Raw genomic sequence first — 13,155 nt, 5'->3', positions numbered from 1 at the left:
TACAAATACAAATAAGTACAATCTAAATACAAATACAAATAAGTACAATCTAAATACATACAAAATAATATAAAATACAAGATTTTGTAATTTATAAATTTGTATTTGTATTTAGTTTGGAAGGAGTAAAAATGCAAATATATACATTGCATACATACAAAATACAAATATAAATATGTAGAGTGTAAGACCTTATATTTTGTATATATTTGTATTTGTATTCCTTCCAAACTGAGCATAAGGAAAAAGTTTGAGGGTCACTTAATGAGCATGAGGAAAAGTTAAGGGGTTTTAAATTTTTTATTGTTCAGTAACTTCAGTCCACTCACAAGCAATGCTTTAAAAACCAACCTATAGGTCGTATCATTTTTATCTCAAGTCGTGGGTCACTGGTCTGATTATTTGGTAGAATGGGTCTGACCATACCACATCAACAATATGTAAATTCATACATATATATGTGTGCATGTGTGTAGCGGGCCAAATGGAGCTAAAGGCTTTTTAGGACAAAAATAGCAGGCCAAGGTGCCTATGGCCCTTGTGACGCATAGATTTTGAAAAATTACCCAAAATAAAAGAAAAATCGCTCTAATTGAATATTAGAGTGCATAGTTATAGATTCCTGAAATCTATATATACGTGCATTTTAGTATACAATCTGTGATCCCGTTATTGGATTTAACAGGTCAATGGTCCAACCATATGACTCCACATTTTTTTGACTATTCTCTGAGTATTACTAAAACCATAGTTTTCAAAATCGGACCGGAAAAACTAGGAACCGGTCACCTGATCGGTTTCGTTTTTCCCCAAAACCACTTTTTCCCTCAAAACCGTTGATTTTGGTCAGCAAACCGCTGAACCGGCCGGTTAACCATTCAAACTGGTAACCGGACCCTGACCGATTCGGTTTTAAAAACTATGACTAAAACCAAACCCAGAATCTTGATAGGATGGCCGTTTGAACAATTCAACCGGCCGGTTGAAAGCACTGCTCATAAGTGGGCTGTGAATTTTCCAAGGTAAATAAAACCCAAAAAAAACTAATAAAAATACCTAGGTGGACTGAACAAAATTGGTTGCATTTGCATCAAAAGTTCAATTCAAGGGCGTGTTTACCCAAGATTGGTTGCATTTGCATAGCCCGCTTGTATACGCATACGCCATCGTTTTTGTAGGTCATCCCCCTCCCTGGAGAGAGAGGAGAGTGACAACTTCCAAAAGTGAATGAATTTAGATTTTAGAGGGTCAACCGGTCAACAAAGTGAAAAGGATTTCAATTTTCTTCCCCGGATAACATACGCCTTGGTCTATGGCAACAACTGCGAGTTCGTCCTTCAGTGATCCACAACCACAACCACCGCGAAGACTTCGTCGGTCTTCTTACAACATTTAAATAAACCCTTAATTCAGAAACCCAAATCATGGAGACGCAGAGCAATCGGATCATGATGAGAGAGAAATTAGGGTTCTCTGGGATACTCAAATCAGCCCTGACGATTCCTTACAAGAGTCCCAGCTTCCTCATCTTCGCCTTCACTACTTCCCTCCCTCTGTTTTTCACACTGCTACTCCATGACATTATTGTACAACGGTCCCTCATTGAAGCATCAGCAGCTATGAGATCACTTTCCTTCGGTTATACCATCCAGTTCCACTTTCCTAGCTCCGTCTATTTCTATGACTGGAGTTCACCACTTGAGACTGCAGGGAGATTGGCTCGGTCTATGTCCCATAGAATTATTCAACTGGGTCTCCTTCGTTTGGTTCCTCTCCATCTTTTCTACCTCCTCAACACAATCGCTGTGGTTCATTCAGCATCTCTGATCTATACAGGAGAGACACCAGTGAGTCTTAAGGAGATGTTGCAGATACCCAACAGCCCGAGCAGGGGTGAGACTGATGAGAGGGCCTCTGATCACATCTATCTATGTGTTTCTGATGTCTTCTTTAACTTTTCTGGCACTGATTTGGCTTGTGACCTATTACTTCTTTTTCGCAGCAGAAAGTGTCATATGTGATATTTTCTTCAAATTGTTAGGTGGGGTTTTTTCCATCGCCCTGTTTGTGAAATGGTTGGATTGGACTACCATATGGAATATGAGCATCGTAATCTCAATTCTGGAGGAGAGACGAGGGATTGAAACACTGGAAGCCTCTGTCTATTTTAGCAGAGGAAGCAGGCAACGTGGACTTCTTTTGACCACTGTCTTCTTCGTCTGGTCGTTTTGTATCATGGTTTCAGGTCAATATATGGCAGGCCACGGAAAATTGGGTGGAATCCTAAGCACATCGATGCTTGTTAGCTTGGGATGTTTAGTTAATACGGTGAAGTGGATTGTTTGCATGGTCTATTACTATGATTGCAAAAAACGCATTTTAGAGAAGAAGATTGATGTGGAGGAAGGTAGAGAAGTTGAGACAAATTAGTTAATATCACACGACAGTGTATGTGTTTAACTGAAAGGGCGTGGAGGCAAGTATTTACTGTGTAATTTTCTCAATAAAGACTAACAAAAAGGGAAATAAGCCCAAATGCCCGGACTCAGGCCGTCGATTAGCAATTATGTGGTTTCTCCCGACTACTATCTACACTTGCCCACCCAAAAAATAAACAAATATAATTTACTACTTAGGTTGATCATTTCTGCCCGGTCCCATCATGATCATCCCTAGTTTTTTTTTTTTTTCAATGTTTACAGTCGGATCACAAAAATTGGGAATCGGTCACTTCCATTTCACCTTAGAACCGTCTTTTGGGAAAAGATCGTTGATTTGGTCAATGTTTATCTGGGTGGCCAAATCATTTGAACTGTCGACTCGAACAACGGTTTTTGGCTATTTTTTATTTTGTCAAAATGGGCTATCCATTCAGTTCAAACAGTCGGACCATTTGACCTGGGAGCTAAACTCCTAAATGATTCATTGTCCAGTTTGATTTTAAAAACCTTTTTTTTTTTAACTCTGGCCCTGTTTGTTTTTTGAGGAAATAGGAGGAAAGTTGGTCAACATGAAAGTAATTCTCATTGACCAATTTTACTGTATTCTTTGTTCAATAAGCTATAGGTATCATGGTAAATATAGTTTTCTCAGATATACAACAATATAAGTAATACTTATCTCCTAGGAATTAAAATAACATAGACATATATACTTACCATGGAAAAGATATGATATCCGAAAAAGCAACTGACCAACAAACTGGAATCATAACCGTATTATGTATCAAAATTCATGGATGGATTTTGATTGATCAAAATTCTTTCCATATCATATCTTTTTCGTATCATAGATTTTCCCTTACCCAAATAAGTAGATTCTTGAAAAACAAACGCACCATTTATGAAGTAACGGTATGTTCAAATCCCAACCCAACACATGGTAGGGATACGGGATCTGCTACCTACAAAACTTCCACCAACAATTTATTGATTTATAATTGCACATCTCAAACACGTTTCAGATTTGTATATTTGTATGTTGTTATTAATGGGTCCTATTTGACATTTGTGGCTACAAACCATGTTCGAATCGAAGCTTTGTGGGTAGCGCTTCCGATCACCGAATGGATTGAGCTGGACTTGCTTCTATTTCTATAATATCTTTCTTTGAGTTTTTCAAAACAGTGATTGGGGGGATCGGATCTGCAACCGATTTTACATGCATGATGAGGTCGGTGTGAGGCGCCCTGTGTATTCGTGATTGCGCACTGCCGAAGTCGTTCAGGTTGCCTTTCTTGGCTGTGGATTTAAAAAAAAACCCAAAAAAAGTCTCCCTCAATGAAATTGAAATCCTTGCAAGCACCCTGTTGATGGACGCGTAACCGGTATTAAAGATGAAATTTTTAGGGTGAAATGAGAACAATTTGTGTTTTGTGTTGGCATGCATCCTATTTGAAATGAGCAAACAAAAAGCTACATCCACAGTTCCAGTCCGTGTTCGTGAATTGGGAGTGCTTCATCGGATATTTTGTGCTTTTCAAATTGGAAAAGCTAAAAAAATATATTTTTCATGCCAAAGCGAAAACCGAAATGCTCTCCAGGTCCTAGTTTTACGGGTTAACCGGGCAGTTCGCCGGTCCAACCCGCCAAAACCATCTTTTAACTAGAACGTAGAAAGACCACCAGTTAAAAGTGATTTTTTTTTTAAAAAACCATTTAGACTAAAAAGCACTTCTTCCGATCCAAATATGGTCTCATTGCATCTTCATCATTGGTCTTTCCTCTTCAAGGTTCTCCAATAAGCAGGTCGATCATAACCATATACATACGATTCATGCTACACAATACGTGTGTATACCAACGTCAGCAAACAGTTCCTCGTATCCCAACAATGAAACGAGGGGGAATTAGGAAAACAATAATTCATGCTAGAAACTCCTGGGAATGAATTATGAAGGTGCCTCTCGCATATGAATAACTGAAGGAGTCACAACATGATAGATGACAATAAATTCTTAATTTCTCAATATTCCCACCACAGCTTTCTTTGATTTAACATACTCTCCTCCTGCTAAGGCTACCAAATAAAATTAAAACCCCGCTTTTATTCAACGATCATGGCTGCCTTGTTAAACTGCAATATCCAAATTCTGATCCTCAGTTATCTAAGTCTTGGAATCAATCACCTTCCTTGCGAAAGATGGCAAGCAGAAAGCTGCCGAGTGGATCTGAAAAGGAATAAATTCTTGTAAGTAACGATAAGACATGAACAGAGGTTTCAAGATGGAAGCAGAGAAGGAAAGGAAGGATGACCTCCGAGTTGTAAAACTTCAAGGGTCCCTTGGTTTTTACATGATCTCCACACACATCTATTGGGTTCACTGGATGCCTGAAATCAACTGCTGGCCCTTCAGTGGAGCAAAGCATGAAACCTATCACCCCACTGCAGCAAGATTGATCAATAACATTAGTAGAGTCGTTTTGTAATTGATAGTAAATGCAATGGCTGAAATACATGTATAGTTAATTATACGCAAGCTGTGCTCCATGTGTGTGTGTGTGTGTGTAAAGCAGGGGTAGATCCCAGATAGCGCATGCCTTGGATATGTAGGAACTGTCGTCCATGCATAATTAACCGAGCCTTTGAATACTTGACGGCAGTTAGCAACAATATCTTCAATGATGTGCATGTGAAGCCATATGCTTTCCGCCTGGGTGCAGACAACTCCTCCTGGGCGGAGAGCCCTTGCCACTGACTCAAAGAACGGCTTCTCAAAAAGCTCTTGTGCAGGCCCTGAATAGTGAAGTAATGATTTAAGGATCCAAAACAAACAAAACTCAAGTACCCATTTAAGCTCAAAGTGACAGGTTGCAAATGGCATTTACCAATTGGGTCTGACGAATCCACTATAATTGCATCATAAGTACCTTCAGGAACAGCATTCAAAAATGCAACTCCTGCAAGATTAAACAAAGCCAATAAGAAAATAAAACACTGGAATGAAAGGAGGAAAAAAAAAATTAACAAACTGTTTCATAAAGGTAGAACTTGCCATCGCCAATGTGTAGGGTTACACGAGGATCCTCATATCCAACTGCCAAATCTGGAAAAAATTGCTTGGAAACCTAACAGAAGAGAATAAAATCAAGAACTGTAACCAGGCTGATAAAAAACAGTTGAACAATGAAATTGTAGTGGGAAAAATAGTTGCTTAGTTTTTTTTCTTTTTAGCTCCATAAGTGAACAATGGAAAACTATATTCTTTTGGCATCTAAAAGATATAAAAGATCAAATTTTCAAAGAAGCTTCCCTAATGCATGAGATCAACATTTAGTCACATGCTTTAGGCAATAAAATTTTCCATCCATGTGATTTAATAAATTAGAACATCTATATAATTTACAGTTTACTTACATCAACAACCATTTGATCAATTTCACATATATCTATCTGTTCAACTGAAGAATGGCGAGACACTTCCCGCAGAACACCACCATCTCCTCCTCCAATCACCAACACCTAAGAAACAAAATATTGACTCAATTAGAAAAAAAGTGTTAAGTGCCAATTATTCTCTGTGAAAGTTTTGCTGCATACTTGTGACAAATGACCTTCCAATGAGTTGAAATTTTTCCAAATTATTCCACTCATGCTTGATATCCCATTTTTTCCAATGGTAAATTTCCTCTTTTTTATTTTGAGAGATAATAAAAAAATTGAATTAAGTATGAACTACAACGAGGCCGAGAAACCCTCAAACATGCACAAAAAGCCCTTTTTTACTTCTTTTTGAGATAGAGAGGGGGAGAGGGTCAGGACTCTGGACTCTTGAGTCAAACTTAAATAGCCCTTCTCATGTTTTACCTATTTTCAATAACTCCAAATTTTTTCCTCTTTTTAAGCATGTTCTCATAAGCCATTACCTATGTTTTGTATGCAAAACCCACGCTTGATATCCCATTGTTCTAAAAAATTGTCAATAGACTTCCATCCAAACAAGGGGTAATAAATATTTCTCCTTTTCACTTTCTATATGTGTTGGTTGGGAAGGGGGTCCAGATTCTTGTCTTGAAGTTTAAATAACCCTTCCTTTATCACAGTTGTAGGTAACTTGTTTTATCTGTACCCCACTTTTGAGATCTCAAAGTTCTCTTTTTTAAAACGCTCCCCTATCTGTTCTAACTCCATTAACTGCTTGTTTCCATGCTCACATGTGCTTAAGAAAAGAAACAATGGAATGGCAATTGGAATAGATCACAAAAATATTAAGTAAACTAAGTCAGATTCCACCAGGCTCAACCCAAACATCACATTTCCAGACTAGCATTTTAGACCTTCCCTGACCTAATAATGGGTTGGGTTGGGCTTGGATGGACACTTCAGGCAACCCAAGGCACTTTGCACAGGTGGTAACACCTGCTAAACTAATACAAAGAAACCTCCCTACCCAATTAAAATTCATGGAAACAGGCAACTCAGTCTTGTTCAGATATAATAAGTATGCATGACAGCATCACCATTATGTGTGAAAGATTATACACGACAAACATGTATTATAGCAGTTAGAGTACAGTAAAATATATGCAAGTGAGATAAAAGCCTTTCTGTCAAGAAACATGGTTAGGCTGAGGCATCTCAAAATTTAAAGATAAAAGACATAATAGTATGATACTACTCAAACTGCACAAAGTAGACACAAGTATTTGGTTCTATGCTTATACTAAGTATGCAGCAGCAAAATCTTAGCAGCAAAGGTAAATATATAACTAATATAATTTTTATTTTTCTATATTAATAAATAATGACAGTATGAATATTGATTAGTTCTGTATAAAGTATGAAACTACCTTCTTGGGGTTTGAAATAGAACAAAGGGGAAGGTGAGTAATCATTTCTTGGTATGCACATTCGTCCCTCTCTGTGAGCTGAATCACCCCATCCAAGACAAGAACCTTCCCATATGTTGATGACTAAAACAAGAAATACAGGAGTGCATTTTAAGTAATATAAAATTATATGTAATATGTTGAGAAAAATAATTAGCAAGCAAGAGAACTTGTATTTGTTTACTTGAACGCTACCTGGAATATCATAACATTTTGGTATTCAGATTTTCCCTGGAACAAGATCTTTTCTACCTTCAAGGAGTGTGCCTCTCCTACAGAAGAAAAAATAAAGTCCTGTTATTTATGCATGCCACCTTGTACATCCTCTTATTAAGGTGAAGAATAATATTAAAAGCTGCATTACAAGAAAATGTGCAGTTATTATAATACCTTAAGTTCCAACTTGAATTACAAAAAGAAGTTCCAACATTAAAATTTTATATAATATTTGCATTACAAACAAACATGTTATGCACATAGATACATGATCAGAAAAGGAGGCTTGGAATAGTAAACCTCTGACAAAACCACATGTCTGTTGCTTCCATAAGTAAACAAGAAATTTGTACTAACGGAAAAGGAATTGCACACAACACCACATAATCACAACCAGTTTCTGGAGATTGATAAAATCAGGTTTCTCCAACATTTCACCAAGATCTCAAATTTTTACATGTTACAAATAAAAACTTTGCTGGTAAATCAAAATTTCCAAATGTTATGGAAATACAAAGAGAAGCTTCAAGTGTTTTAATCCCAGGAGGTTTAAGTCTCCACTTTGGGGAAATAAGGAAGCTTAGCCACATTTCAGGAAAATTTGGAATCATACCAACAATGTAATCTAGACACTACCAAGAATGTAGTACCTGAACAGAGTCACAGACTAATGGGCAGGAAAATATAAGCCACAGTAAATAAAATATCATTTCCATAGCATGAGAATTGTTAGTAGATAGCAAGATTTATTAAAAAGAATGAAGAGAACACAGAGTGCTGGAATGACCAAGAGATACAGTCAAACAGACCTCTCGACACCATACAAAACTAAATCATCTGCCTCTTCATTGATCTGCCACTAAAAGGAGTTTTTCTCTTTATAAATTTGAAGACATTGATAGCAGAGATTCCCATGCACATAGACATGCAGAGTGACTTTCTTATTGCGTCCATTCTTGTATTTTATTTATTCATTTATTTATTTTTTAGTGGGGTGCTGAAGCATTCCCATGGATGCATCTAGGAGAAATTCCAAATCTCCTAACTAAGGTTAGGGGCAATATAGTAAGTTTTCTTGAGAAAAGAAAGCATTTTAATGGTTGTCACAAATAATCACAACGAGAAAATCGTAACAATACCAGGGCCTGGATAGACATAATAAACTCTTCCTTGATAATATTGTTTTCTTTAACTTTTTATAGTGAATGAATGGAAGTTTTAAGCAGTTGGACAGTGCAAAAATCAGTAATCATAATTACATTCCAGAGATGTATGCACATAAAAAATCCAAGACTGTTACTAATTCACTCACTGTGCTCCCTCCCTCCTAGATATCAATTTAACCTATTCAAGGAACTAAATTGTAAGAAAGGACTAACAAGAAAAAAAAATAGTACAAGAAGCTTTATAATTAAATGGTACCAATAAGCACCAGGATTCATGCTTCTGTTAAGGTTAATTGCAATGAAAGAGATAGAATAAAGTAATCACCAGAAAAAAAAATTAAAATAAGAGTTAAGATCAGTGTTTTAAAAGTGCAAGGTGCAAAAAAAAAAGTTCAACGGCCATTTTGTGCCCGAGGCACAAAGCAGTACATAACATATTAAAAAAATGAATTTTAATTTTAAACCAAATGTTTTAAAAAGCCTACAAACGCAAACCAAAATAAATAAAGCATATTCAAAGTGAAAATGCAAAAATAAAATAAAAATAGCATACAAAAAATATTCAAGCATGTGAAACTTTTAATTTCTTTACTTCTTTCCCAATCGCATTACTTCAAATAACTAATGTGATGATAAAAATCCCAACCGCTAGGCTTAAAATAGCAAAAGAAGAGAAAATTTTGATTGAAAAGGCACACACCTGGGCTGAAGTGCACACCAGGCACACACCTGTTGAGAGTGCTGTGCCTGGGGCCTAGACGGGGCACATACCTTAAAATGCACCTTGCCTGTGTGCCTAGGCACACCTCAGGAATGTATTTTAAATCACTGAGTAAAATAGAATAGAAAAAATAGAAAGCTTGCTATGGTAGAGGAGAAAATTTAGGGGGTCGTAGTGATTTTAAAAAAAGCACAAACTGAAGTGAAAAGAAAGGAAGAAATGGAACTTTTTGGATGAATGTATAGTTCTATTGCCAATAAAAAGGAAAACAATTGAGCAATCCCTATCCAATGGCAACATCTCCCAAAGACTACTAAAAATTGTTGAAAAGTAAATAAACTTCTAAATAATCAACATCCAAAAATGCCCTGGCTGATCCAAGTGTGAACATGAAAAAGCATGGCATATAATGTTAGAAAATAAGGGTAAAACATCAAAAGAAAATATTCATAAAAAAAAAAACATCAAAAGGAAAATGATGACAAAAAAACATCAAAAGAAGAGGACACCCAAAGTAAAATACAAAGGCTAACTAAGGCTTGCTCCTTGGACGCTAGAACCTTCTCTACTTTCTCCCTCCAAAACCAGCAGCTAGGTCGGGCTTCACATGCGCCCTTCCTGAGGAAAGGACATTTCCTAATCCTACCCACCTTTTCCCAACAATCTCAAAATTTAACAAAATTGAAAATTAATTAAACATCAGAAGAGGGGAAGAGGGAGGGCATAAAACCTGACCCTTAAATAGCCAAATCACAGCCCAGAAAAATGGGGTAAAACTAGCCAACTTTCAGGCTGCGAGTTCAATACATCAACATGCAGAGATGATCGTCCACTATTCTTAAATCTTAGCTCTTCGGTCCTTGTAAAAAAATCATTCTTTAGTTAGAGAAGCGCCGAACAGAAAGTATGCCCTACACAGTGCTTTATTCAGCATCCAAACACACAAAGGCACGGTTGGAGAAAAAAACACAGGAAACGTATTACAGTATAGTAACCTGTTGACCAGAACTTAGCTTCAAATCAGAGACCCTCCTAGAGTCCATGAAAAATTAAATCCATCTCTTTCAAAACCAAAAGTAGCAGCATAAATCAGAAAAAAGAGCAGCACGCATCTTCAAAATACCTAGAGAAGAACTAGCTGATTAGAATAGTATCCTAGGATGCCATATATGTCGCTCCAAAGAAAAAAAAAAAGGAAAAATCTCCATAAAGACATAACACAGCAAGAGAGACCATGATTTCAATTTGAACCCGTAAATAGAAGCAAACAAGAAGAATGTTAGCGCAAAAATGAAGAGAAAGAAAATCTTTTAATAGCAAAACGGAGATGATAAATCAATCGGATTAGTGATGAAAAGAACAGGGAAAAGAAAAATCCATAAACCCAAAAATAAAGGATTAACATACAATAAGGAATAAATAAATAAGTAATCTGACTGAACTGTACTAGTCTCCGAATACAACATGGTCAAGTTGGTCTATTTTTCTTTCATAACCAGCTAATAGTAGAAATACTACCCATATTTTTCAACTCAAAACAGTCAAGCAGAAATACGCTAATGAAGTATAATATCTGAGATAGATAAGGAACATACAAAGAGAACAAAAAATAATAGCCAACCCCAGTCTGAAAAAGAATAATAAAACATTAATCAAAATCGAAATATAGATGAGAAGAGCCCAAACAGATTAAAGGGCAAATAATTTAAGATAAACCCACCAGGCCACATTGGGCTAATCTCGGAAAACCACCCGGGAATGACAGAGGAGATAGAATCAGGCTCTTTCACGACCTCCATCTCAACGGAAATACCATTCTGTTTGTTCTCGGCCGCAGCTTCATCTTCCCTCTGTCTCTTAGCAGGTAAATCAGTAGAAAATGCAGCAGACTCTGCTACACTCTCCATGGATTTCTTCTATCCCCTCGTATCGTCTGGAAAACTCTAAAGGAAACAAGAACCGGTAAAGCTCTATCTGGTAATGGAAATCGAAGCCAAAACCTGAGCCTGCTAACAGTGGGAATGGGAAGAAAAGATAATATCTTGCAGACTTGCACACAACAAGCTATTAGGGAACACTCTCTTTCTTTCACTCTTCACTCTCCCGGTCTCCCAGACTCCTTGCTAGCGCTGTAACCTAAGAAAGCAAAGAAAAAAGAGCACAATCCCAAAACAAATAATTGTTCCAAAGTACAATATAAAATGATAGAGTCCTCAATTAGGGTTGAGATTGACGAAAGTATGAAAATGCATAGTGTGCATTGATATTTGTACAATAAAGAAGTTAAAATTAATATTTTTTAATAATAATTTTATAAATATTAATTTTATTATTTGTACAATTTTTATGTTAAAAAAATTAATAATTGAATGGAATAAAGCCAAACATATGTCAAAGAAATACAAGCCAAGTTCCATGAACCAAGTATGAGTATTGATTTGTTTCCCGTTTTATTTTGAATATAATCCAGTATTTTGGGCATATCTTTCGATGTCAAAATTCAGTGATTCTTGAGGCTATGGACAGTTAAGAGATACGGCTATAATTCATCTGTTGATAATTTCCTTTAAATCAATTTCTATCTAGGCAAAAATTAGGGGATAAAACGTGGATCCGAATTGAGTAGATTGAGGAGGCTGGCAGCACAATAAAAAAGAAAAATCTAACTTAAAAGGGAGATGACTGGCAGAGGTTATTTTGGCATTATTTTCTCAATCTTTCACAGAAGAGAATATGGGAGAATGATGTCCAAGCGCGGCTAAAACTTCAACAAGGCTAAGGAAAATCTTGATCAATGAGTTTTACTTGTTATTTTACTTTGATTCCTTGAAAGATTTCAATGTTTAATTTTGTTTTTGAGATATTTCTTTTATTATTTTGATAAACCCTTAAGCTATATTCTTCAATTTCCATATAAGATTAGTCATGCTCTTTTTATGTACAATTTGTTAGAAAATAATTGATTGGGTATATTTATTTTATGAGTTGATCATTGACTACAATGCTGTCAATATGATATGTTGTAATAATAGATCATTCTGTTATTCATCGAAAATTAATTCTCTCAAAACAGATACTTTTGTTCTTGTCGTTTGTTTCAATGTTATATTTTCAAATTGTTTGTTTGGGATGTGAAACTTGCAATTGAGTAATAAATAAGAATCAAAGTCAATACCAGTTAAGCAAATCGATCAAGTGAATCTCGAAGTTTCATCATTTAATCATCGTTACTTTTATTCAAATATTTTTGCTCTTCTTTTTATTTTTAGAAAATAATTTTTTATACATTATTCACTCTTAGCGATAACTCCTTTTGTTGGTTTAATCAGCTTCTCTATGGATTCGACACCTAAAACTACGCTTCAACGACCACTTAGCCAAGGGTAATAATTTTGGGTGAGACAAAGACTCAAGACCTTTTCTGGTCCTCTCGTTGCTAGAATATCGCCTCGGAATTTGGGCGCAAGGAACACAAAATAGGAGCCATTTTACACAATTGCCACTACTTTTTTGCAAGGGGTATGCTTGTAATTTTGGGATTTTTCTATTAAAGATACCTCCTTTGCTTTGCCTCTTTTATTAATATTTTTGGGCAATTAGCGTCAATTATTATGTTTTTCTGTGCTAAGTTGCAATATTCTCTCCGTCTACCAAACAAATATTCCTTATTTCGATTAAACTTTTATGAAATGCCAAGGCAAATATATGGATATCTAAGAGGTTG

At 36.1% G+C, this 13,155-nt stretch overlaps 1 protein-coding gene and 1 long non-coding RNA gene across 2 annotated transcripts; one reads left to right on the top strand and one right to left on the bottom strand.

Annotated features, from left to right (window-relative positions):
* Positions 1 to 1,140: 1,140 nt before the first annotated feature.
* LOC104593237 (uncharacterized) lies at positions 1,141 to 2,564 on the top strand. Its single transcript, XR_016084424.1, has 2 exons — positions 1,141 to 1,893; positions 2,006 to 2,564. It is a non-coding gene; the product is annotated as an uncharacterized LOC104593237 (long non-coding RNA).
* A 1,822-nt stretch (positions 2,565 to 4,386) lies between these two features.
* On the bottom strand, positions 4,387 to 11,668 carry LOC104593236 (spermidine synthase 1). The gene is made up of 9 exons (XM_010253003.2): positions 11,152 to 11,668; positions 7,524 to 7,600; positions 7,290 to 7,412; positions 5,857 to 5,961; positions 5,495 to 5,567; positions 5,328 to 5,399; positions 5,040 to 5,235; positions 4,755 to 4,884; positions 4,387 to 4,669 (listed from the first exon to the last, which is right to left on the bottom strand). The coding sequence occupies exons 1-9, from the start codon at positions 11,336 to 11,338 to the stop codon at positions 4,607 to 4,609; spliced, it is 1,026 nt and encodes a 341-aa protein (XP_010251305.1). The 5' UTR covers positions 11,339 to 11,668; the 3' UTR covers positions 4,387 to 4,606.
* Positions 11,669 to 13,155: the final 1,487 nt, after the last annotated feature.

Source organism: Nelumbo nucifera, chromosome 3, assembly GCF_055504915.1.
Source record: "Nelumbo nucifera cultivar China Antique chromosome 3, China Antique-T2T, whole genome shotgun sequence".
NCBI classification, from domain to species: domain Eukaryota; kingdom Viridiplantae; phylum Streptophyta; class Magnoliopsida; order Proteales; family Nelumbonaceae; genus Nelumbo; species Nelumbo nucifera.
This window is presented reverse-complemented; position numbering and strand designations above follow the sequence as displayed.

Bases quoted from the DNA above. Each gene is read 5' to 3' on its own strand.
- LOC104593236 (XM_010253003.2), bottom strand. From the start codon at position 11,338: ATGGAGAGTGTAGCAGAGTCTGCTGCATTTTCTACTGATTTACCTGCT. The intron at 7,413-7,523 runs GTAGCGTTCAAG...TTCTTGTTTTAG, and splicing joins AAAATGTTATGATATTCCAG to TCATCAACATATGGGAAGGT. The intron at 4,885-5,039 runs GCATGCGCTATC...ATCTTGCTGCAG, and splicing joins ACAGTTCCTACATATCCAAG to TGGGGTGATAGGTTTCATGC.